Below are 25,324 nucleotides of genomic sequence, written 5' to 3'. Positions count from 1 at the left end.
TTGTGGATAAAATATACTGTTGGACTATATGTATCTAGCAGTATTATAGTAGTTGTATTCTTGTACATAGGGGCAGTATTTTAGTAGTTATATTCTTGTACATAGGAGGCAGTATTATAGTAGTTATATTCCTGTACATAGGGGCAGTATTATAGTAGTTATATTCTTGTACATAGGGGGCAGTATTATAGTAGTTATATTCTTGTACATAGGGGGCAGTATTATAAGTAGTTATATTCTTGTACATAGGGGGCAGTTTTATAGTAGTTATATTCTTGTCCATAGGAGCAGTGCTATAGTAGTTATATTCTTGTACATAGGAGCAGTATTATAGTAGTTATATTCTTGTACATAGGGGGCAGTTTTATAGTAGTTATATTCTTGTCCATAGGAGCAGTGCTATAGTAGTTATATTCTTGTACATAGGAGCAGTATTATAGTAGTTATATTCTTGTACATAGGAGCAGTATTATAGTAGTTATATTCCTGTACATAGGGGCAGTATTATAGTAGTTATATTCTTGTACATACGAGCAGTATTATAGTAGTTATATTCTTGTACATAGGAGCAGTATTATAGTAGTTATATTCTTATACATAGGGGCATTATTATAGTAGTTATATTCTTGTACATAGGGGCAATTTTTATTAGAAAAAACAAACATAAATACATGTATAAGAAACAAAAACTCCCATTAATACAAGTCACAAAACACAGAGGTCACATAGACACCGGCACTAAATAATCAGATCAAATACAGAAATAGATTAACGAGTCCACACCTGTGGGGGAATAGAGTGTAATGAAACTCAGCAATCACCATACAATATATAGAAGGAGCAGAGTGATACTCATCATCCTGAGTCAGGGACATTCTGTCCACCACCGGTGTCCATGGCAGACTCTACCTGAAGGTCTACAGATAGGGGCTTCCGCTTTGGCGGGGGATGTTCCTCTATGTCCCTGTCACATTCAAGTGTCCCCAATTCCCTCTCAAAATCATCATCATCATGGGACAAAGCCCCATACTTGTTGGACACGACCATCACACCCACAGAGCTCTGGACCTTCTTACTAGCCCTGTCACATGCAGCCTCAGGTCTACGGGAGGACGTGTCCTTCTTCTTCCTTTTATTCTGACTAATGGTCCAGTCATCAGATACAGATGCTGAAGGGTGGGCTACCTGACACTGCTGGACCTGAGGGACGACCTCCACGTTCCCCTCCGCACCATCCTGCTCTGGTATTACCTGAGCGGACTCCCGGGGGACATCGGAGATGGGCAGTACCTCTCCTGATGTGAAAGCCTCCTCCTGAGCCTCCGCCACCTCCTCCTGAGCCTCCGCCACCACCTCCTGAGCCTCCGCCACCACCTCCTGAGCCTCCGCCACCACCTCCTGAGCCTCCGCCACCACCTCCTGAGCCTCCGCCGCTGCCATCACATCCTCATCAGGGAACACTGCAGATGTTGTGCCAGGCGTCTGGACAGTCCCGGTGAGGGTGGCCCATCCTTCCACAGAGGTTGCACCGGACGTCCCGGCAATCTGCAGCGACATGACTGATGTCCCCACACAGGCTGCACTTCACCACGGTACAGGCACTGGCCAGATGACCAGTTTTACCACATTTGAAGCACTTTCGGGGCTGCCCGGGATAGTAACATCTCCCCTTCTCCCTCCCAATGAAGAAGGAGTTGGGCAGGTGGGCAGTGATGTTATTATATTGCCTCAGCTTCACCAGAACCTTCCACCCCATAGTCCAGATACCGTCCTCATCTCTGACCTTGGTGAGTCCAGAGACGAGGTCACAATGCCTCCGGAGCCACACCTCGATGTCCTGTGGGGGAACGGCCTCATTCCAGAAGGTGACATTCACAGTGACAGTATCTGGCCTGGAAATAGGGACCAACACAAACTCATTCCAGTCCTCAGTGTCCCGGAACTTGGGGTAATCGGCCCAGAACCTGTCCAGGTCAGACATGAGCTTAAAGCTGACATCATAGCCCTGCCCGTCCTGCAGATTAGAGACCGCCAGGATCTCACGCGGCACAAACCCCATCTGGCGGCACAGCAGCTCTCTCACCACGTACCTGCGCTGCGGCAGAACCTCCTTGGGACCTATGTACTTAAAACGCACAACATTAATATGCTTGAAAGTCCGCCCGGTATACTGGGCGCCGGAGGTGAAGGATGGGGCGCCGCGGCTCCAGGCATTCCTGGGGGGCACCTGCCGGGTCACCCTGAGCTGACGGACAGGATGAGGGTCTGTAGCAGGGGGGGCTGGCACACCTTGTGGGTTAGATAGCAAAGGGGGAAAGTCACATATATCATGCACATCAACATGAGCAGCAGCATCATCATCACATTGTGCAATGTCCATCACAGACTGTGAATCCCCTCCAGCCCCCGACCCCACAGGCACAACGACACCATCCCCAGCCTGTGCACCGGCCTCAGCAGCACAGACAGTCACACATGGAAGGTCCTGCTCCTGTGCGGGGCACTCTGGGACTTGTAGTGCCTCCACTGTTTGAGGTGTAAGCTCCTGCAGCTGCAGTTGTTTCCCATCCTGAAAGCAGAATCTGGCAGCCTGTATCACCGGCCGCGTCTGCTGTTGGGGGGTCTCGTCCCGAGCGGCCTCTGATTGCACATCAGGGGGCCTGGTCTCCACAGCACAGTCCTGCATATGGGAGGCCAAACATTCCTGGGTCATATAGGACTCCTTCAGGGGCCCCATACTCTCCAGCACAGAGTCCATGTCCTGCACCAGGGGCCCCATACTCTCCAGCACAGAGTCCATGTCCTCCACCAGGGGCCCCATACTCTCCAGCACAGTGTCCATGTCCTGCACCAGAGGCCCCATACTCTCCAGCACAGAGTCCATGTCCTGCACCAGAGGCCCCATACTCTCTAGCACAGAGTCCATGTCCTCCACCAGGGGCCCCATACTCTCCAGCACAGAGTCCATGTCCTCCACCAGGGGCCCCATACTCTCCAGCACAGAGTCCATGTCCTCCACCAGGGGCCCCATACTCTCCAGCACAGAGTCCATGTCCTCCACCAGGGGCCCCATACTCTCCAGCACAGTGTCCATGTCCTGCACCAGAGGCCCCATACTCTCCAGCACAGAGTCCATGTCCTGCACCAGAGGCCCCATACTCTCCAGCACAGAGTCCATGTCCTCCACCAGGGGCCCCATACTCTCCAGCACAGAGTCCATGTCCTGCACCAGAGGCCCCATACTCTCCAGCACAGAGTCCATGTCCTCCACCAGGGGCCCCATACTCTCCAGCACAGAGTCCATGTCCTGCACCAGAGGCCCCATACTCTCCAGCACAGAGTCCATGTCCTCCACCAGGGGCCCCATACTCTCCAGCACAGAGTCCATGTCCTGCACCAGGGGCCCCATACTCTCCAGCACAGAGTCCATGTCCTGCACCAGGGGCCCCATACTCTCCAGCACAGAGTCCATGTCCTGCACCAGGGGCCCCATACTCTCCAGCACAGAGTCCATGTCCTGCACCAGGGGCCCCATACTCTCCAGCACAGAGTCCATGTCCTGCACCAGGGGCCCCATACTCTCCAGCACAGAGTCCATGTCCTGCACCAGGGGCCCCATACTCTCCAGCACAGAGTCCATGTCCTGCACCAGGGGCCCCATACTCTCCAGCACAGAGTCCATGTCCTGCACCAGAGGCCCCATACTCTCCAGCACAGAGTCCATGTCCTGCACCAGAGGCCCCATACTCTCCAGCACAGAGTCCATGTCCTGCACCAGGGGCCCCATACTCTCCAGCACAGAGTCCATGTCCTGCACCAGAGGCCCCATACTCTCCAGCACAGAGTCCATGTCCTGCACCAGGGGCCCCATACTCTCCAGCACAGAGTCCATGTCCTGCACCAGGGGCCCCATACTCTCCAGCACAGAGTCAATGTCCTGCACCAGGGGCCCCATACTCTCCAGCACAGAGTCCATGTCCTGCACCAGGGGCCCCATACTCTCCAGCACAGAGTCCATGTCCTGCACCAGGGGCCCCATACTCTCCAGCACAGAGTCCATGTCCTGCACCAGGGGCCCCATACTCTCCAGCACAGAGTCCATGTCCTGCACCACACTCACCAGCTCCAAACCCTTCTTGTTCAGTCTCTGGTCACACACAGAGGTCAGGTCAGGATCTAAAGTGGCCTTTAGATTATAGAGACAGTCTATCTTTGCCTGCAGCATGCCTTTCATCGACTGTAACTCACCCAGTCTTTTGACGAGTCCAGGCATCTCATCCGCTAGCTGCGGCTCGGGTACACACACTGTACCCACAGCTTCAGGCTTGACCACAGGTGCAGGGACTTTGACCACAGGCTTGTCACCGGCCTCCACCACAGATGTTTTCATGGTGGCCTTGCTGGACCCAGGCACTGGGACTTGCTTACCTCTGGCACTGGACTGCGACCTGGTGCGGCCTGACTGTGCACTGACCGGGGCTTCTCTGGAGGAATCATAAGACCTCACACTTTGCTGTATTTCTTTACACACTGCTGGCTTAATTACTGCACTTGGAGTTGGTTTTCATCCTAAAACATGACACACCGATACTTTATCTTCTCCTTTCTTGCTGGAGCTTTGTGCTACAGTCACAGGTCTCACAGCGACTCTGGGGGTGGTATTCCCAATGGAAGAGGTCTGCGAGCCGTGTCCCAGTGCAGGCCGGGAAGCCTGGGCCTTGCCTGGGGAGCTTCCGCGCCCAGGGGGGCCCCGCCCTGGGCTTGCTCCAGACATCAGGAGAACTGCTCACACACAACCTCACAGCTTGGGGGCAGTATTATAGTAGTTATATTCTTATACATAGGGGGCAGTATTATAGTAGTTATATTCTTATACATAGGGGGCAGTATTATAGTAGTTATATTCTTGTACATAGGGGCAGTATTATAGTAGTTATATTCTTGTACATATGGGCAGTATTATAGTAGTTATATTCTTATACATAGGGGGCAGTATTATAGTAGTTATATTCTTGTACATAGGGGGCAGTATTATAGTAGTTATATTCTTGTACATAGGAGCAGTATTATAGTAGTTATATTCTTGTACATAGGAGCAGTATTAGAGTAGTTATATTCTTGTACATAGGGGGCAGTATTATAGTAGTTATATTCTTATACATAAGGGGCAGTATTATAGTAGTTATATTCTTGTACATAGGGGCAGTATTAGAGTAGTTATATTCTTGTACATAGGGGGCAGTATTATAGTAGTTATATTCTTGTACATAGGGGGCAGTATTATAGTAGTTATATTCCTGTACATAGGGGGCAGTATTATAGTAGTTATATTCTTATACATAGGGGGCAGTATTATAGTAGTTATATTCTTGTACATAGGAGCAGTATTATAGTAGTTATATTCTTGTACATAGGAGCAGTATTAGAGTAGTTATATTCTTGTACATAGGGGGCAGTATTATAGTAGTTATATTCCAGTGATGAGTCCTAGAATAAAGACTAAATTCTCATAGTTTTCCTTCAAGTGCACAGAATGCCCTACAGTTACAGAAGCATAAGCCTATGGAGTCAGAGCACTGAAGCTTAAGCCTATGGAGTCAGAACACTGAGACATAAGCCTATGGAGTCAGAGCACTGAGACACAAGCCTATGGAGTCAGAGCACTGAGACATAAGTCTATGGAGTCAGCACTGAGACATAAGTCTATGGAGTCAGAGCACTGAGACATAAGTCTATGGAGTCAGAGCACTGAGACATAAGCCTATGGAGTCAGAGCACTGAGACATAAGCCTATGGAGTCAGAGCACTGAGACATAAGTCTATGGAGTCAGAGCACTGAGACATAAGCCTATGGAGTCAGCACTGAGACATAAGTCTATGGAGTCAGAGCACTGAAGCATAAGCCTATGGAGTCAGCACTGAGACATAAGTCTATGGAGGCAGAGCACTGAGACATAAGCCTATGGAGTCAGAGCACTGAGACATAAGCCTATGGAGTCAGAGCACCGAGACAGAAGCCTATGGAGTCAGAGCACTGAGACATAAGTCTATGGAGTCAGAGCACTGAGACATAAGCCTATGGAGTCAGAGCACTGAGACATAAGCCTATGGAGTCAGCACTGAGACATAAGTCTATGGAGTCAGAACACTGAGACATAAGTCTATGGAGTCAGAGCACTGAGACATAAGCCTATGGAGTCAGAGCACTGAGACATAAGCCTATGGAGTCAGAGCACTGAGACATAAGCCTATGGAGTCAGAGCAGTGAGACACAAGCCTATGGAGTCAGAGCACTGAGACATAAGCCTATGGAGTCAGAGCACTGAGACATAAGCCTATGGAGTCAGAACACTGAGACAGAAGCCTATGGAGTCAGAGCACTGAGACATAAGCCTATGGAGTCAGAGCACTGAGACATAAGCCTATGGAGTCAGCACTGAGACATAAGTCTATGGAGGCAGAGCACTGAGACATAAGCCTATGGAGTCAGAGCACCGAGACATAAGCCTATGGAGTCAGAGCACTGAGACATAAGTCTATGGAGGCAGAGCACTGAGACATAAGCCTATGGAGTCAGAGCACTGAAGCATAAGCCTATGGAGTCAGCACTGAGACATAAGCCTATGGAGTCAGAGCACTGAGACACAAGCCTATGGAGTCAGAGCACTGAGACATAAGCCTATGGAGTCAGAACACTGAGACATAAGCCTATGGAGTCAGAGCACTGAGACATAAGTCTATGGAGTCAGAGCACTGAGACATAAGCCTATGGAGTCAGCACTGAGACATAAGTCTATGGAGTCAGAGCACTGAAGCATAAGCCTATGGAGTCAGAGCACTGAGACATAAGTCTATGGAGGCAGAGCACTGAGACATAAGCCTATGGAGTCAAAGCACTGAGACATAAGCCTATGGAGTCAGAGCACTGAGACATAAGCCTATGGAGTCAGAGCACTGAGACATAAGCCTATGGAGTCAGAGCACCGAGACAGAAGCCTATGGAGTCAGAGCACTGAGACATAAGCCTATGGAGTCAGAGCACTGAGACACAAGCCTATGGAGTCAGCACTGAGACATAAGTCTATGGAGGCAGAGCACTGAGACATAAGCCTATGGAGGCAGAGCACTGAGACATAAGCCTATGGAGTCAGAGCACTGAGACATAAGCCTATGGAGTCAGAGCACCGAGACATAAGCCTATGGAGTCAGAGCACTGAGACATAAGTCTATGGAGGCAGAGCACTGAGACATAAGCCTATGGAGTCAGAGCACTGAGACATAAGCCTATGGAGTCAGCACTGAGACATAAGCCTATGGAGTCAGAGCACTGAGACATAAGCCTATGGAGTCAGAGCACTGAGACATAAGTCTATGGAGTCAGAGCACTGAGACATAAGTCTATGGAGTCAGAGCACTGAGACATAAGTCTATGGAGTCAGAGCACTGAGACATAAGCCTATGGAGTCAGAGCACTGAGACATAAGCCTATGGAGTCAGAGCACTGAAGCATAAGCCTATGGAGTCAGAGCACTGAGACATAAGCCTATGGAGTCAGAGCACTGAGACATAAGCCTATGGAGTCAGCACTGAGACATAAGCCTATGGAGTCAGAGCACTGAGACATAAGCCTATGGAGTCAGAGCACTGAAGCATAAGCCTATGGAGTCAGAGCACTGAGACATAAGCCTATGGAGTCAGAGCACTGAGACATAAGTCTGTGGAGGCAGAGCACTGAGACATAAGCCTATGGAGGCAGAGCACTGAGACATAAGCCTATGGAGGCAGAGCACTGAGACATACACCTATGGAGTTACAGCACTGAGACATAAGCCTATGGAGTCAGAGCACTGAGACATACGCCTATGGAGTAAGAGCACTGAGACATAAGCCTATGGAGTCAGAGCACTGAGACACAAGCCTATGGAGTCAGAGCACTGAGACACAAGCCTATGGAGGCAGAGCACTGAGACATAAGCCTATGGAATCAGAGCACTGAGACACAAGCCTATGGAGGCAGAGCACTGAGACATAAGCCTATGGAGTCAGAGCACTGAGACATAAGCCTATGGAGTCAGAGCACTGAGACATAATCCTATGGAGTCAGATCACTGAAACATAAGTCTATGGAGGCAGAGCACTGAGACATAAGCCTATGGAGTCAGAGCACTGAGACACAAGTCTATGGAGGCAGAGCACTGAGACATAAGCCTATGGAGTCAGAGCACTGAGACATAAGCCTATGGAGTCAGAGCACTGAGACATAATCCTATGGAGTCAGAGCACTGAGACATAATCCTATGGAGTCAGAGCACTGAAACATAAGTCTATGGAGGCAGAGCACTGAGACACAAGCCTATGGAGTCAGAGCACTGAGACATAAGTCTATGGAGGCAGAGCACTGAGACATAAGCCTATGGAGTCAGAGCACTGAGACATAAGCCTATGGAGTCAGAGCACTGAGACATAAGCCTATGGAGTCAGAGCACTGAGACACAAGCCTATGGAGTCAGAGCACTGAGACATAAGCCTATGGAGTCAGAGCACTGAGACATAAGTCTATGGAGACAGAGCACTGAGACATAAGCCTATGGAGTCAGAATTTGTGAATAAACTGTATGTGATGGAATTTGTTTGATAATTTATCTGAGTTCCGCAATTAAAACTATATAAACATCAGCTCTTACTTTTCATACACTTTCACCCGTGCAGACCTGTGTAATTGCCTGGCATTTTGTTATCAGAATGGAGGCTCTCCGCATTTAGAGGGACACTTTGCTGCTGTCACGTGTCATTTTGCAGGCGGTTAATGGAATGTCACGCATGACTAGGAAGAGGCCATAAAAGCTTTATCCAGTAATAACTCTGCTACTCATGCAATATGTAATATATCCTAATCCTATTTCAGCCGATTACTTTGTGTGTTGAGATGGAATTATTATTAGCGTGGGGAATAAATGAGTCTATTCCATATTTACATGACAATGCCATATCTAGTGGGAGAGGCTGCGACTGTAATAAGTCTGGAGACGACGAGGGAAGAGACCACGCACATTACTCAGATGAGATGAACGCAATGAGAAGCTTTCCAGCCGCCATCCTAAAAGGCATTTAATAATTCTTCAAGCTTTAGATAATATTCTGTTTATTTTGGGTTTAATAAAACATGAGCTTTTACAAAGAAAAGGAGCACAAATGTCTTGTAGGGAGAGGAGGAAGGGGTTTAATAGGAGGAATCCGTTTCTGGAAGAATTCTGCAACCTAACAGGAGCAGGTCGAGGACGGAAAGGGTTATGTATTCTGTATTGCAGCGTACTTTGCAATAAAATGTGTGTATATATATATATATTTTTGAAATAAAGGTTGTAGACCAGCTCACCTGTCTGAGCTCAAGCCCCGGCCTCCTTGTTCTCCTTATTGCACAGACCCGAAGTGGGAGACTTCCAAGATGTGTAGAACAAGATGAAGAAGGATCCAGCAAGGCAGAATGACTCCAAAGGGCAACAAAAGTTTTTTTTTTTTTTCTCTGACTTTATTATCTAAGAATAAAAAATTCCAGAGCTCTTGACAAGTTGTTAAGTGCAAGGTATATGCAGCATGGACTACGCGTTTCGGCGGACACAGCCGCCTTCTTCACGGTCCCAAGAAAAAACTCAGCGTCACAGCGACATCGCAGCTGCGTCACTGATCCGCCGCCCAATAGAAGCGGAGGGGCGGAGATGAGCGGGACGTAACATCCCGCCCACCTCCTTCCTTCAGCATAGCGGCCGGGAGGCAGCTAAGGAGAGGTTCCTCGTTCCTGCGGTGTCACACGGAGCGATGTTCCGGCGATGCTGCCGCAGGAACGAGGAACAACTTCGTTACTGCTGCAGTAACGATTTTTGAGAATGGACCCCCATGTCACCAATGAGCGATTTTGCACGTTTTTGCGACGATGCAAAATTGCTCATAGGGGTCACACGCAGCAACATCGCTAATGCGGCCGGATGTGCGTCACAAATTCCGTGACCCCAACGACTTTGCATTAGTGATGTCGTAGCGTGTAAAGCCCCCTTTACTTGTGCAGTTGCAGAGATCATCGTGCCCCAGAGCTCTGCATCAGGGAATGACGAGGACAAGTCTTTAATCCTTAAGCCTGCTTTACACACTTCAATAAATCCTTCAATCCGTCGTCGGGGTCAAGTTGTAAGTGACGCACATCCTGCATCGTTCGTGACGTGTTTGCGTGTGAAACCTACATGCGATCGATATTGAACGAAAATACGGTGATCGCATACACGTCGTTTATTCCTCATACATTGGACGTTTGGTAGTACGAAACTAGTCAATTGTAACGTGTGACATCCCTCATACGATTGTGATGTCTGAGGCTATGTGCGCAGGTGTGCGCTCTGCACCGCAGCTTAAAAAAGGTCTGCTTCAGAGCGCAGCTGAAAAGCTGCGTTCTGAAGCGCCTCACAATGTCTGTCATTCACTAATCTCTGTCAGTCCGTCACTATCTCTGTCCCTCTCTCTCTGTCCATGTCAGTCTATCCCTCTTACCCCCTCTCTCATACTCACCGATCCCCGATCCCCGGCGCGGCGCTGCACGGCATTCACACTGCTCCGGCGGCTTTTACTGTTTTGAAAAAGCCGGCCGCCCATTAAACAATCTCGTATTCCCTGCTTTCCCCGCCCACCGGCGCCTATGATTGGTTACAGTGAGACACGCCCCCACGCTGAGTGACAGGTGTCACACTGCACCCAATCACAGCAGCCGGTGGGCGTGTCTATACTGTGTAGTGAAATAAATAAATAAATAATTTAAAAAAACGGCGTGCGGTCCCCCCCAATTTTAAAACCAGCCAGATAAAGCCATACGGCTGAAGGCTGGTATTCTCAGGATGGGGAGCTCCACGTTATGGGGAGCCCCCCAGCCTAACAATATCAGCCAACAGCCGCCCAGAATTGCCGCATACATTATATGCGACAGTTCTGGGACTGTACCCGGCTCTTCCCGATTTGCCCTGGTGCGTTGGCAAATCGGGGTAATAAGGAGTTATTGGCAGCCCATAGCTGCCAATAAGTCCTAGATTAATCATGTCAGGCGTCTATGAGACACCCTCCATGATTAATCTGTAAGTGACAGTAAAAAAACACACACACCCGAAAAAAATCCTTTATTAGAAATAAAAAACACAAACAAATTCCCTCATTACCAATTTATTAACCCCGACAAACCCTCCATGTCCGGCGTACTCCACAGTCCTCCAGCGTCGCGTCCAGCTCTGCTGCATGGAGGTGACAGGAGCAGCAGAAGACACAGCCGCTCCGGTCACCTCCACGCAGGTAATGAAGACAGCCGCGCGATCAGCTGCTGTCACTGAGGTTACCCGCGGCCACCGCTGGATCCAGTGACAGCGGGTAACCTCAGTGACAGATCAGCTGATCGCGCGGCTGTCTTCATTAGCTGCGTGGAGGTGACCGGAGCGGCTGTGTCTTCTGCTGCTCCTGTCACCTCCATGCAGCAGAGCTGGACGCGACGCTGGAGGACTGTGGAGTACGCCGGACATGGAGGGTTTGTCGGGGTTAATAAATTGGTAATGAGGGAATTTGTTTGTGTTTTTTATTTCTAATAAAGGATTTTTTTCGGGTGTGTGTGTTTTTTTACTGTCACTTACAGATTAATCATGGAGGGTGTCTCATAGACGCCTGACATGATTAATCTAGGACTTATTGGCAGCTATGGGCTGCCAATAACTCCTTATTACCCCGATTTGCCAACGCACCAGGGCAAATCGGGAAGAGCCGGGTACAGTCCCAGAACTTCCGCATCTAATGTATGCGGCAATTCTGGGCGGCTGTTGGCTGATATTGTTAGGCTGGGGGGCTCCCCATAACGTGGAGCTCCCCATCCTGAGAATACCAGCCTTCAGCCGTATGGCTTTATCTGGCTGGTTTTAAAATTGGGGGGAACCGCACGCCGTTTTTTTTAATTATTTATTTATTTATTTCACTACACAGTATAGACACGCCCACCGGCTGCTGTGATTGGGTGCAGCATGACACCTGTCACTCAGCGTGGGGGCGTGTCTCACTGTAACCAATCATAGGCGCCGGTGGGCGGGGTAAGCAGGGAATACGAGATTGTTTAATGGGCGGCCGGCTTTTTCAAAACAGTAAAAGCCGCCGGAGAAGTGTGAACGCCGTGCAGCGCCGGGGATCGGGGATTGGTGAGTATGAGAGAGGGCTGCTCAATTCAGTTACTCAGGAGATTAGCGGTCACCGGTGAGTCCTTCACTGGTGACCGCTAATCAGGGCGCGACACAGACAGAGCCGCAGCATGACCATGAAGTCGGGTGAAGTTCACCCGAGTTCATTCTGACAGTGCGGCTCTGTCTGTGTCTGCTGTCATCGGCCATTCACCGCTGCTACATGGCTGTCTGTGTCTGCTGTCATCTGCCATTCACCGCTGCTACATGGCTGTCTGTGTCTGCTGTCAGCGGCCATGTAGCAGAGCTGAATGGCAGATGACATAGTAAAAACGCATCCCTACACATTACACACGCTTGGCAAGTCAATAAATGAAAAAAAAAAAGGGTGCCCAATGCATACGTCACAGAACACATGATCTAAAGGATCGCACACAAAATTGATCAATTTAACATAGACTACTAACGCTCGTGTGACAGCAAATGAACGACCTATGTGCGATCTCATTAGATCCCGTATGCAACCTGGGCGTGTCACATCGCATACGAGATCGCACACCTAATTGTAAGGTGTAAAGCTGGCTTTAGAATGTTGGATTGATACAATGTAACAGTTCAGTGAAGAAGTAGAGTCCATTGGCATGTGCGGTGTTTGGATGTTTGTCTCTGATGTCTTCTGTCTTTCTTTCAGCCGGCTTCATTCCAACAACTTGTTCTGTGACTGTCACTTGGCCTGGCTATCGCAGTGGCTCCGCCAAAGACCGACCATTGGGCTCTTCACACAGTGCACAGGGCCACTCCAGCTCCGTGGCCTTAACGTGGCCGAAGTCCAGAAACATGAGTTTAGCTGCTCAGGTCAGACTGCTTTATATTTCTTTCTTCTCCACAGCTCGGGGGAATTATAAGGCTTTATATCTCCTTCACTGAAATACAGTAATAATGGTGTCTTGAAGAAGAACTATTGAGAAGCAGGGTACACGACAACTGTGCAAAATGTGCTGGGTGATCAGTACTGTATGGAAACGCTCCCTGTTTGTGTACATACATTACTAAAAAGCCAGTCACTGCACCAGCAGAATAGTGAGTGCAGCTCTGAAGTATAAGGCAGAATGTAACTCAGGATCAGTAATGTAATGTATGTATACAGTGACTGCACCAGCAGAATAGTGAGTGCAGCTCTGAAGTATAATACAGGATGTAACTCAGGATCAGTACAGGATAAGTATTGTAATATATGTACATAGAGACTGCACCAGCAGAATAGTGAGTGCAGCTCTGGAGTATAATACAGGATGTAACTCAGGATCAGTCCAGGATAAGTAATGTAATATATGTACATAGAGACTGCACCAGTAAAATAGTGAGTGCAGCTCTGGAGTATAATACTGGATCTAACCCAGGATCAGTACAGGTGAGTGATGTAATGTATGTACACAGTGACCCCAATAGCAGAATAGTGAGTGCAGGTCTGGAGTATAATACAGAATGTAACTGCAGATAAGTGCATGATACCTAATGTAATGTATGTATACAGTGACTGCCCCAGCAGAATAGCAAGTGCAGCTCTGGAGTATATTATGGGATGTAACTCAGATTACACTGAGTAATACTCAGTACTCACTCACTATTCTGCTGGTGCAGTCACTGTGTACATATATAACATTACTTATCCTGTACTGATCCTGAGTTACATCCTGTATTATACTCCAGAGCTGTACTCATTATTCTGCTGGTGCAGTCACTGTGTACATACATTACATTATTTATCCTGTACTGATCCTGAGTTGCATCCCATAATATACTCCAGAGCTGCACTCACTATTCTGCTGGTGGAGTCACTGTGTACATATATTACATTACTTATTCTGTACTGATCCTATGTATATAGTGACTCTACCAGCAGAATAGTGAGTGCAGCTCTGGAGTATAATACAGGAGGTAACTCAGTATCAGTACAGGATAAGTAATGTAATGTATGTACACAGTGACTGCACCAGCAGAATGGTGAGTGCAGCTCTGGAGTATAATGCAGCATGTAACTCAGGATCAGTAATATAATGTATGTAGACAGTGACTGCACCAGCAGAATAGTGAGTGCAGCTCTGGAGTATAATGCAGCATGTAACTCAGGATCAGTACAGGATAAGTAATGTAATATTTTTATAAGAGGTCAGAGATGACATACTCTAGTAGTCTAATCCCTTGCATAAATGTAAAGTTGCTGCTGAGTGTAGTAGGAGTGGTCACTTTGCCGCTGTTTCCCTCCTCATCTTCAGGAGTGGCTCTTGATCTGGGCCGTGTGATAGGAATAGCGGTGTTGTCTCTCTGGGGTGAGGTCAGCCGGATCCGCACATCATGGGACGTGGCTGTGGTGTTTTGTATGTGTGTAAATGAGTAACAGCTGCTGTAGAAGACGCCGCAGCTGAGACCTCCCATTAAGCTGAATGAATTGCGGACATAATATGATGAAATATTAAAAGTCCGCTTCTGCTGCGCAGATGGGAATCATGGAGCCCGGCATTCAAGCATATCAATGATGTTTGTTTATATCAGGGTCACACTAATGAATATGGAGACACTGAGAAGAAAGCCAATGTCTGTGCACCACCCACAAATCTGGCTTTTTGTAGAAAACGACGACCAACGTTGTCGACGTTTTCCATAAATCATAGAAGCCAAATGGCCTCTTACAGACCCCAGCCTGTCCGTTTAGTGTGATGAGGGGGATCATTTTGGGGGAATTTGCTGCAAAACAAACAAAACTTGACGTTTGAAGATCTGGGATTCCCGGCTTCCATGTGTCATTTGGCGTTCTGCATTCAGCTGGGGCCCCAGGGTCTCCACGTGCGGCTGCTCCACATTGTCTTTTCATACTTTTTGTCACTTTTTGGGCCCTTTACTGGTCCACCTTCATACTAAGTCTTTGTGCACAGATTGTACTTGGAACCTGTGTTATGTCATCTGCTATGGGCTCACACCTTACAACAATGGTGTCACTTGGATCCTCAGCGACTCTCGGTGCCACCTGTTAGGAGTGAGTCCCGCTCTGGGGAGACCTCTGGCGAATCTGGGAACAGAAGATCACGCCTTACTGTTTGCAGGTCTACAACTTGTATTTGAGTGAATCTACTGTCCTTTAGTGCTGTAGGGATAAAGGACTATTTCTTATATGGCTGTCCTTTGTAGCCTTAATCTCAGGTGCAGCCCTTTCGTGACCACTCCCCTTCACTATAAAATGTCACATGTCTTACCATCTCATTCTGGTTATAGATTCTCATTTCTATGCTGGAAGGAGCCTGTCTCTGGAAGAAGCTGAGAAGTTGTGACTATTGCAGCTGTGCTGTTTAGCTGCATTGGACTAGCTTAAATAATCTGAATATTCCGTATAAGATCACCATTAGTAAATCATGATTATTAAAAAACCTTTAAAATAAGAACCAAAGCCAGTTCAAAATAAAGGAAATGGTTTCATGATAAAATATTAATTTTATTTAAATGGTAATAATGACATATAATACATATTCATAAACAATAAAGGACAGGATCAATACTGTCCCAATACTACTTAGCAGCGGTTTAACAGCTAATAGAAGTGCCTAGTGCAATGACCAATACTGTATAAATATCCGTTGGTTATATGTAGCATATAAACAATAAAGTGCAAAGTGCAATATTATATGTAGTTTTATATAATACTAGATGGAGAGGTATAATTAATGGGACTTGTTGCTATAAAGTGCTTGTAAAGTGCAAAAATTAATGATTTAATATACCTTTAAATTGGTCAGAGATGTCCTGTGTGCCTCTATGCCCCTAATTGGAGTAGCTTGTAGTGTTTTCCTTTTTGTGTCTTTTTGCCTTTGTCTGTCTCACTTACCTTGTGTTATATTATTGCAGTGGTGAGACTAGTGCTCTTACCAGCCTTCTCACTAGCCATGATGAGTTCAAGGCAAGCAAGGGCCTAGGCACGTAACAAGGACAAGGGAAAGAACCCGTATGGGAAAGTTAGGGAGCATAAGATATAGACTCAGATGGGTTTTCCGGAGGTATCCTTCCTCACCTCTCCCTTTGGCCAGGGCCTTCCTTTGGTTCCACTCCCGTCGTTACCCTTATGTTGCGCTGGATGCTTTGCAACGGTATGTTCTGGCGTGACACTACAGCTTTGATTGTGTGCCCTGATTCATTCCGATCACCTGAGCCACCTTTTTCCTTCAAACTACCGTTTTTTTCCAAAAATAAGACACCGCTTTACACTTTTTTTGCCCCGATAAAAACACTAGGGCTTATTTTTGGAATACGTCTTATTTTTAGATAAACATGATTGGGGATAAGTATATCCCCAAAAAAGCAGACCCCCCTTCCCAGGAGACTCATACTTACCAGACTCCAGACATCTGCATGGCTCCCAGGTCCTCCTGTGATCTTTGTTGGGGGCTCCAAGCAGGTAAGCTCTATGCTGCATCCCCTGCTTCTGGCCGACAGACTCACATACATAAGATCGCACACACACATTCATACATACAATCACACATCTGATGGCACACACACTCACCATATCCGGCGATACCAATTGCTTCCATCTAGCAGGGAAATATGGGATGCAGTGCAGTGGAACATATGGAGGACAATGCGTTCCACTGCAGATCCTATGCGTTCCACTGCGCTGCATCTCAGAAATCTCTGCCAGCCAGAAAAAATCGGTATGGTATGGCCCCATCGGGGGGTCTTACACCAGACCCCCGCTTCTATTATAAACAACCCCATGCCCACATGGAATTACAAAAATAATGTTGCTTCCTGGTATCAGCTATGTATGCGGAGGCCCCGCCCCTTCTGGTCACATGGCCATGATGTCAGCAGTGGTCCTTCTAGCCACACGGATTTAGCCATTACCAAATCGGTATCGCTGGTTGTGGTGAGTGTGTGTGTGTGAGTATGATTTGATGTGTGATTGTGTGTGCGATCTGATGTGTGATTTTGTGAGAGATCTGATGTGTGTGGTTGTGCGATCTGATGTGTGTGTGTGATCTGATGTGTGTGTGTGTGTGTGATCTGATGTGTGTTTGTGTGATCTGATGTGTGTGGGTGTGATCTGATGCCTGTGTGGGTGTGATCTGATGTGTGTGTGTGTGTGTGTGGGTGTGTGATCTACTGCAGGGCCTTCTGCTTGGTGTCTGGTGAGTATGATTGCGGGGAGTCCACTGTCTATAATGAAGTGTCCTGCAGTATTAGTTCTTTAACTTTTTTAGCTGCACGGACACTTAATTATTGATCCGTGACTAGGGCTTATTTTCGGGGTAGGGCTTATATTTAAGCCTTGGTCCAAAAATGCTGAAAATTCCTGCTAGGGCTTATTTTTGGGGAAGGTCTTATTTTTGAAAAAACATTATTTAAAATTCTATTAATTGATTTAGCTTTTTCTTTGCTTATAGGAACTTTTATTTACTTGTCCAAGAACTAGAGAGTAATACATTGGAGGGACATCCCAAATTGAGAGTTTGCTGCTGAATTGCTCTTTTGGATTGGAGTTGTAATCGCTCATTGTCTAGGGGACTTATGGAAAAAATGTGAGCGTTGTACCTGGCTACCTCCAGCAGTCCCACAGTTGATGACCAGTGCATGGTGCACGTTGATAATTCCCACTTCATACAAATGTGGCGTATCATTGCTCTGAATTGGGGATGGACCCAGTGGTTTTGACCCTCAGTGATCAGCAAACTCTAACCTGCCCTATGGTTATAATTTGGTGATTTGAGACATCACCTTTAATAGACACTCTGCTTCTGCATTATTAAGTGGGCAATGAGACCATTATTAATTAATCAGTGTTGTCCCTTGAACAAAGAACATTTTAATTAATTTATAGGTCTTGGAATAATAATAATAATTCCCACATGTAGATGTGTTAAAAACACTTTCCTGTGCTGAATAAGTTTGCCCTTGCTATGTACTGTCTTATTTGCTGTATATGACTATGCTGGAACATGATTGGCACATACCACAATTCCTGGACAGGAGCTCATAGCTATTTCTTTCTATGAGGTAACACATTTCCCTGCCTGATTTATCATAGGAGCGAGTGTTTCTGCCTTGTCTCCAGCTCTTTAAGCTCATCCTAAATAAACTCAATGAGGAGCTCCAGCAGCTGCTGAGCTTATATGTCGCTGACTTGATTTATGATGAGCTCAGAGGTCTGGAGATGCAGTAGAAACACTCACTCCTATGATAAAACAGGCAGGGAAATGTGTTACCTCACAGAAAGTAGCAGCCCCTGCTGTGTCATCTATATACTCACTTATGAGTGATTTATGTTTTCTCCACTGGCGGCCAGGAGCTGTCGTATGGGCTGATCATGAAGTGGATAGCAAATAAGACAAATAAGACAGTACAATATAGGGTCACATGTATAAGATTATCTCTGGATAGTAAAAACATGTTTAACATATCCAGTTGTGGAACTTATTATTATTCCAAAATCTACTGTGATGCAAATCACTACGACCAGTATGCATAGAAGGATAGTCAGACAAGCCGGGATCATAAGTCAGGAGGTAACGTATAAGGTTCATAGAGCAGACAAAGACATGGTCAGGAAGAAGTCCAAGGTCAGAAGCCAGGAGGTAACATATAAGGTTCAGGGAGCAGACAGACGTGGTCAGGAAGAGGTTCAAGATCAGAAGCCAAGAGGTAACATATAAGGATCAGGGAGCAGACAGAGAAGTGGTCAGGAAGAGGTCCGAGGTCAGAAACTGGGAGGTAACAAATAAGGTACAGTGAGCAGACAGAGACGTGGTCAGGAAAAGGTCCGAGGTCAGAAGCCAGGAGGTAACGTATAAGGTTAGGGAGCAGACAGAGAAGTGGTCAGGGAAAGGTCCGAGGTAAGAAGCCGGGAGGTAACGTATAAGGTTCAGAGAGCAGACAGAAACGTGGTCAGGAAGAGGTCCGAGGTCAGAAGCCAAGATCAGAACACTTACACCAGACAGTAGTCAAGAACACACTGAGCAAACAGGAAGTACGACTGGCAAAGTTCAGACAGAGCAAGCCCAGTAAACAACAGAGCAATCACCAGGAACAAGGCGCATGTGTGAAGGCACCTCCCAAAACCAGTGTGGACAGTAGTGCTCAAAGACAACCTGTCAGCAAGTGCACAAGACACGTAGCAGAACATTTTCCAATGCAAAATGCTCCACAGTGGTACCGTGACAGCTACTAATTGAAATGTACCTTGTTCATTGGAATGAGGGTGCACTTGGGAAATTATAACCTATAGAGGGGCACACGGGGGGCTTCTCAGATTTCTTCACATAAAATGTGGCTCGTGGTCATCTGTCAGAGCTCAATGTGGGTCTCAAGGTAAGAAATGCCCTAGACCTTGCATAATGCATACCACCATCAGTTTGCACGGTGCATCATGTGCCAATGTGCGTGCACCAGACAGCAGAACTCCGGGATTAGATATTCCTTCCTGACTCCTAATTACAAAGTCTTATACCACTTTCACATTTGCAATCTGTGTTCCCGGTTGCATAGATCATTTATTTTACAGTTTGCTGCGGCGCGTCTTTATCATGCCAGAGTGGTGCCTTCTAATTACAGCGCTGGCATGTGGCACGGGGACATCTCCATCACGGGGGCATCTGGATCGGCCACTTCGATGTGCAAAAATAAGCTGTTTGTTTTCATTCCCCGCAACGTTCGAGCTGTAAACTGCGAGAGGTGAAAACGTGCGTGGAGAGAATACAGAGCCCGAGTAATGTGCGGCGTACTGCCCGATTCCACATCCTTCAGATGAACTTGTTATCTGCTTCTCATCCTTCAATAAAGTTTACAAAACAGGAACTTTTTTTTTATCTGAAATCCTAAGTGAAGCCCTGACATATGGGCAACACGTCTGAGATCTCTGTGGATGTTGTTTATTGCCTGATTCCCCAGCAGTAATCACATACACAAGGAATAATTACGATTCTATACATTATTAGCTTTCTTTTATTTTCTTGCAGCGCTCTGTGTTGATTTAGATTACTTTGCAACCACTTAATTCTGCTTGCTATACATTATACTGCCTCTCCATGATGCACAGACTTGCTTTAGGTCCCTCCCACTGACTGAGGCAACAAGAAGCAGGCGGAGGCTGCTTCATCATGCAGCTGCAGGATAGATAACAAGGGAAAAAATCAGGGTTGGTGCCTGGGATGCATCCTTTTGCTTCTTGGGGAGTCCTGGTTTGATGTTTGCATTTTGGCACTAGCCCTATGGCTTTTTTTTTAATCCACCCCCTTGATCATAGTTATTAGGTGACCAGTGAATGTATTAATATACCTAAAGGCAGGGGTGGGATTCAAATTTTTAACAACAGGTTCTCTGTAAAGACTGCCTATTTGAAAACCACACCCATTCTGTAACCACACCCATTTTGTTAGCCACACCCATTTTCACGCACTTTCCTCAACCAAAAAATACAAGTAATTTAAAGTATAATTTCTTTCCCCTTCTTCCCCTCCTCTACCATCACTCTCCTGTCCAGCACCAGATGTTCCAGTCACTGTCACTCTTATTGTATTAAATGGTTTTTCTACAGTTTTTAAAAATTATTACTAAAGAAGCCCTGCTAAAATTGGAACAGACGACCTTCCCCATACAGATCCCATCCCATGTGGCTCCTTTCCCACTGCAGATCCCATCCCATAATGGCCCCTTTCCCCCCTACAGATCCCATCCCATAATGGCCCCTTTCCCCTGCAGATCCCATCCCATTATGGCCTCTTTCCACTTGCAGATCCCATGCCATTATGGCTTCTTTCCCCCTGCAGATCTCATCCCATTATGGCCTCTTTCCCCCTGCAGATCTCATCCCATGATGGCCTCTTACCCCCTGCAGATCTCATCCCATGATGGCCTCTTACCCCCTGCAGATCTCATCCCATTATGGCCTCTTTCCCCCTGCAGATCTCATCCCATTATGGCCTCTTTCCCCCTGCAGATCTCATCCCATTATGGCCTCTTTCCCCTTGAAGATCTCATCCCATTATGGCCTCTTTCCCCTGCAGATTCAATCCCATGTGCTCCTTTTCCCCTGCAAATCGTGTCCCATATGGCTCCTTTTCCCATATAGCTCCCATCTTATGTGGCCTCTCCCCATATAGCCACATATAGCTCCCATCTTATATGGCCTCCTCTCCCCATATAGCTGCCATCTTATGTGGTCCCTCTCCCCATATAGCCACATATAGTTCCCATCTTATGCGGCTCCTCTCCCTGCATCTTCGGCGCACTGAGCGCTTACCTGCTCCAAGCATCAGCAGCCTCTCCTGTGTCTTCCGTCCTCCTCCGCGGCACTCTGCAGACTGATGCTGACAGACGGCAGGAGGAGGAGCTACCTCCTCACACTGTCGTGACCTCTGCAGCGTCAGCGCGTCTCTGCATCCCGGGTCAGGGAGCAGACAGGCTGCACTGAACCCGGAAGTGCGGCGCAGAGGTACGGGCATTCATTTGTGTTGGAGTTTTAAAGAGACACTAACACAAATGAATACAGGGAACCGGATCGCCGCAGCTGTTTTTGCCGGTTCGGGGAACCGGCTGCTTTTTTAACAACCGGTTCTCCAGAACCGGACAGAATCGGCTGAATCCCACCCCTGTTTAAAGGGAACCTGTCACCAGATTTGGTGACTATAAGCTGTGGCCACCACCAGTGGGGTCTTATATACAGCATTCTAACATACTGTATATAAGACCGCAGGTCGCTGTGTCGAATGTAAAAATCACTTTATAACACTCACCTAAGGGGCGGTGCGAAGCAGACTGGTAGGATGGGCATCTCCGTTCTCCAGTACCGGTGCCTCCTCTTTCGGCCATCTTTGTCCTCCTTCTCCTGAATCCTGGGTGCATGATGCGTCCTACGTCATCCACACTAGCCGGCATTGAGGCCCTAAATAAAAAGGCTCATATCTCTGGAATTCTAGGGTGGAATTTAAAAAAAAAATATTTAAAAACAACATACTGCTGAGCAGTGGAAGCAGCAGGAATAAAAGAAGAGCAGGAACTGCACACTTTTTCAGGTCCTCTTTAGGTTCTTCTTTTGTAGAAATTGTGCAAGAAGAGGAAAACCTGTGAAAAACCAACGCTGTTAGGCGGGCTTTGCACGTTGCGACATCGCAAGCCGATGCTGCGATGTCGCACGCGATAGTTCCCGCCCCCATCGCAGGTACAATATCTTGTGAAAGCTGGCGTAGCGAAAATTATCGCTACACCGGCTTCACATGCACTCACCTGCCCTGCGACCGTCGCTCTGGCCGGCGACCCGCCTCCTTATTAAGGGGGCGGGTCGTGCGGCATCACTGCAACGTCACACGGCAGGCGGCCAATAGGAGTGGAGGGGCGGAGATGAGCAGGATGTAAACATCCCGCCCACCTCCTTCCTTCCGCATATCCTACGGAAGCCGCGGTGACGCCGGTAGGAGATGTTCCTCGCTCCTGCGACTTCACACACAACGATGTGTGCTGCCGCAGGAACGAGGAACAACATCGGACCGTCGCGTCAGTGTAATTGTGGATTACGCCGACGCTGCACCGATGATACGATTACGACGATTTTGTGCTCGTTAATCGTAACATCTAGGCTTTACACACTACGATGTCGCATGCGATGCCGGATGTGCGTCACTTTCAATTTGACCCCACCGACATCGCACCTGCGATGTCGTAGTGTGCAAAGCCGCCCTAAGACTCAGTTGAAAGATTGTGTGTCAATTTAAAAAAATCTTTACACCATCTTCACAATCCTTGTTTCACAACTTGTTCAGACCGGAATGTATAAACTAGTCTTGGGTCTTCAAACCAAAACACAACGGCTCCCATATTTGTCTGTGATGTATATGTGTGTGTACATATATATATATATATATATATATATATATATATATGAACAACGACAAGGCAGAGTCCAGCAATAACGTGAGCAATCCAGGATGCTGTTAAAAAAATTTTTTCTTTCTTTTTATTCATAGATCCATTAAAATACAGTGGTCCAAGCAATTCAGAACAGCATTATCTCAGGAAAGTAGCGCAGATAGGACAGACCACTGTATTTTAATGGATCTATGAATAAAAAGATAAAAAGAAAGAAACATTTTTTTTAACAGCACCCTGGATTGCTCACGTTATTGCTGGACTCTGCCTTGTCGTTGTTCACATTTGTATGGATGGACTCCTACATCCTGATCCGGGCACAACGGAGTTAACCAGGTCAGCTGAGGTTCCAGGTGATTCACAGGAGTGAGCTGGTCTACATTGTTGGACATATATATATATATATATATATATATACACACAAAAAAAATAATTATATATATATATATATATATACACACACACCGCATGCAGAAATATTAGGCAAGTCTCTCTCTTTTCCCCCTGTCTCTGTCTCTTTCCCCCTTTGTCGCTTTTCTCCCTCTGTCTGTCTCTTCCCCTCTGTCTCTTTCCCCCTCTATCTCTTTTCCCCTCTGTCTCTTTCCCCCTCTGTCTGTCTCTTTTCCTCTCTGTCTCATTCCCCCTCTGTCTCTTTCCCTCTCTGTCTCTTTCCCCCTCTGTCTCTTTTTCCCCCTCTGTCTCTTTTTCCCCCTCTGTCTCTTTTTCCCCCTCTGTCTCTTTTTCCCCCTCTGTCTCTGTCTCTTTCCCCCTCTGTCTCTGTCTCTTTCCCCCTCTGTCTCTGTCTCTTTCCCCCTCTGTCTCTGTCTCTTTCCCCCTCTGTCTCTGTCTCTTTCCCCCTCTGTCTCTCCCCCCCTGTCTCTTTCCCCGTCTGTCTGTCTCTTTCCCCCTCTGTCTCTTTTCCCCCTCTGTCTCTTTCCCCCTCTGTCTCTTTCCCCTCTGTCTCTTTCCCTCTCTGTCTCTTTCCCTCTCTGTCTCTTTCCCTCTCTGTCTCTTTCCCCCCTCTGTCTCTTTAAACCCTCTGTCTCTTTCCCCCTCTGTCTCTGTCTCTTTCCCCCTCTGTCTCTGTCTCTTTCCCCCTCTGTCTCTGTCTCTTTCCCCCTCTATCTCTGTCTCTTTCCCCCTCTATCTCTGTCTCTTTCCCCCTCTGTCTCTGTCTCTTTCCCCCTCTGTCTCTTTTTCCACCCTGTCTCTTTCCCCCTCTGTCTGTCTCTTTCCCCCTATGTCTCTGTCTCTTTCCCCCTCTGTCTCTTTTCCCCTCTGTCTCTTTTCCCCTCTGTCTCTTTTCACCCTCTGTCTCTTTTCCCCTCTGTCTCTTTCCCCCTCTGTCTGTCTCTTTCCCCCTCTGTCTGTCTCTTTCCCCCTCTGTCTCTTTCCCCCTCTGTCTGTCTCTTTTCCTCTCTGTCTCATTCCCCCTCTGTCTCTTTCCCTCTCTGTCTCTTTCCCCCTCTGTCTCTTTTTCCCCCTCTGTCTCTTTTTCCCCCTCTGTCTATTTTTCCCCCTCTGTCTCTTTTTCCCCCTCTGTCTCTGTCTCTTTCCCCCTCTGTCTCTGTCTCTTTCCCCCTCTGTCTCTGTCTCTTTCCCCCTCTGTCTCTGTCTCTTTCCCCCTCTGTCTCTGTCTCTTTCCCCCTCTGTCTCTCCCCCCCTGTCTCTTTCCCCGTCTGTCTGTCTCTTTCCCCCTCTGTCTCTTTCCCCCTCTGTCTCTTTCCCCCTCTGTCTCTTTTCCCCCTCTGTCTCTGTCTCTTTCCCCCTCTGTCTCTGTCTCTTTCCCCCTCTGTCTCTGTCTCTTTCCCCCTCTGTTTCTTTCCCCCTCTATCTCTGTCTGTTTCCCCCTCTGTCTCTGTCTCTTCCCCCCTCTGTGTCTTTTTCCCCCCTGTCTCTTTCCCCCTCTTTCTCTGTCTCTTTCCCCCTCTGTCTCTTTTCCCCTCTGTCTCTTTTCCCCTCTGTCTCTTTTCCCCTCTGTCTCTTTTCCCCCTCTGTCTCTTTTCCCCCTCTGTCTCTTTTCCCCCTCTGTCTCTTTCCCCCTCTGTCTGTCTCTTTCCCCCTCTGTCTCTTTCCCCCTCTGTCTGTCTCTTTCCCCCTCTGTCTCTTTCCCCCTCTGTCTCTTTTCCCCCTCTTACTCTTTTCCCCCTCTGTCTCTTTCCCTCTCTGTCTCATTCCCCCTCTGTCTCTTTCCCTCTCTGTCTCTTTCCCCCTCTGTCTCTTTTTCCACC

At 47.5% G+C, this 25,324-nt stretch overlaps 1 protein-coding gene across 1 annotated transcript in view; it reads left to right on the top strand.

Annotated features, from left to right (window-relative positions):
- The window catches only part of SLIT1 (slit guidance ligand 1), a 463,725-nt gene that overhangs the window by 308,388 nt on the left and 130,013 nt on the right, over positions 1-25,324 (top strand). Inside the window, exon 8 of the mRNA XM_075348376.1 lies at positions 12,880-13,043. Within this exon, the coding sequence (XP_075204491.1) occupies positions 12,880-13,043 (164 nt within the window). The remainder of the gene's footprint in view (positions 1-12,879; positions 13,044-25,324) is intronic.

Source organism: Anomaloglossus baeobatrachus, chromosome 5 (genome assembly GCF_048569485.1).
Source record: "Anomaloglossus baeobatrachus isolate aAnoBae1 chromosome 5, aAnoBae1.hap1, whole genome shotgun sequence".
Lineage (NCBI taxonomy): Eukaryota > Metazoa > Chordata > Amphibia > Anura > Aromobatidae > Anomaloglossus > Anomaloglossus baeobatrachus.
The sequence above is the reverse complement of the archived record's forward strand: the minus strand, read 5'-3'. Positions and strand labels throughout refer to the sequence as shown.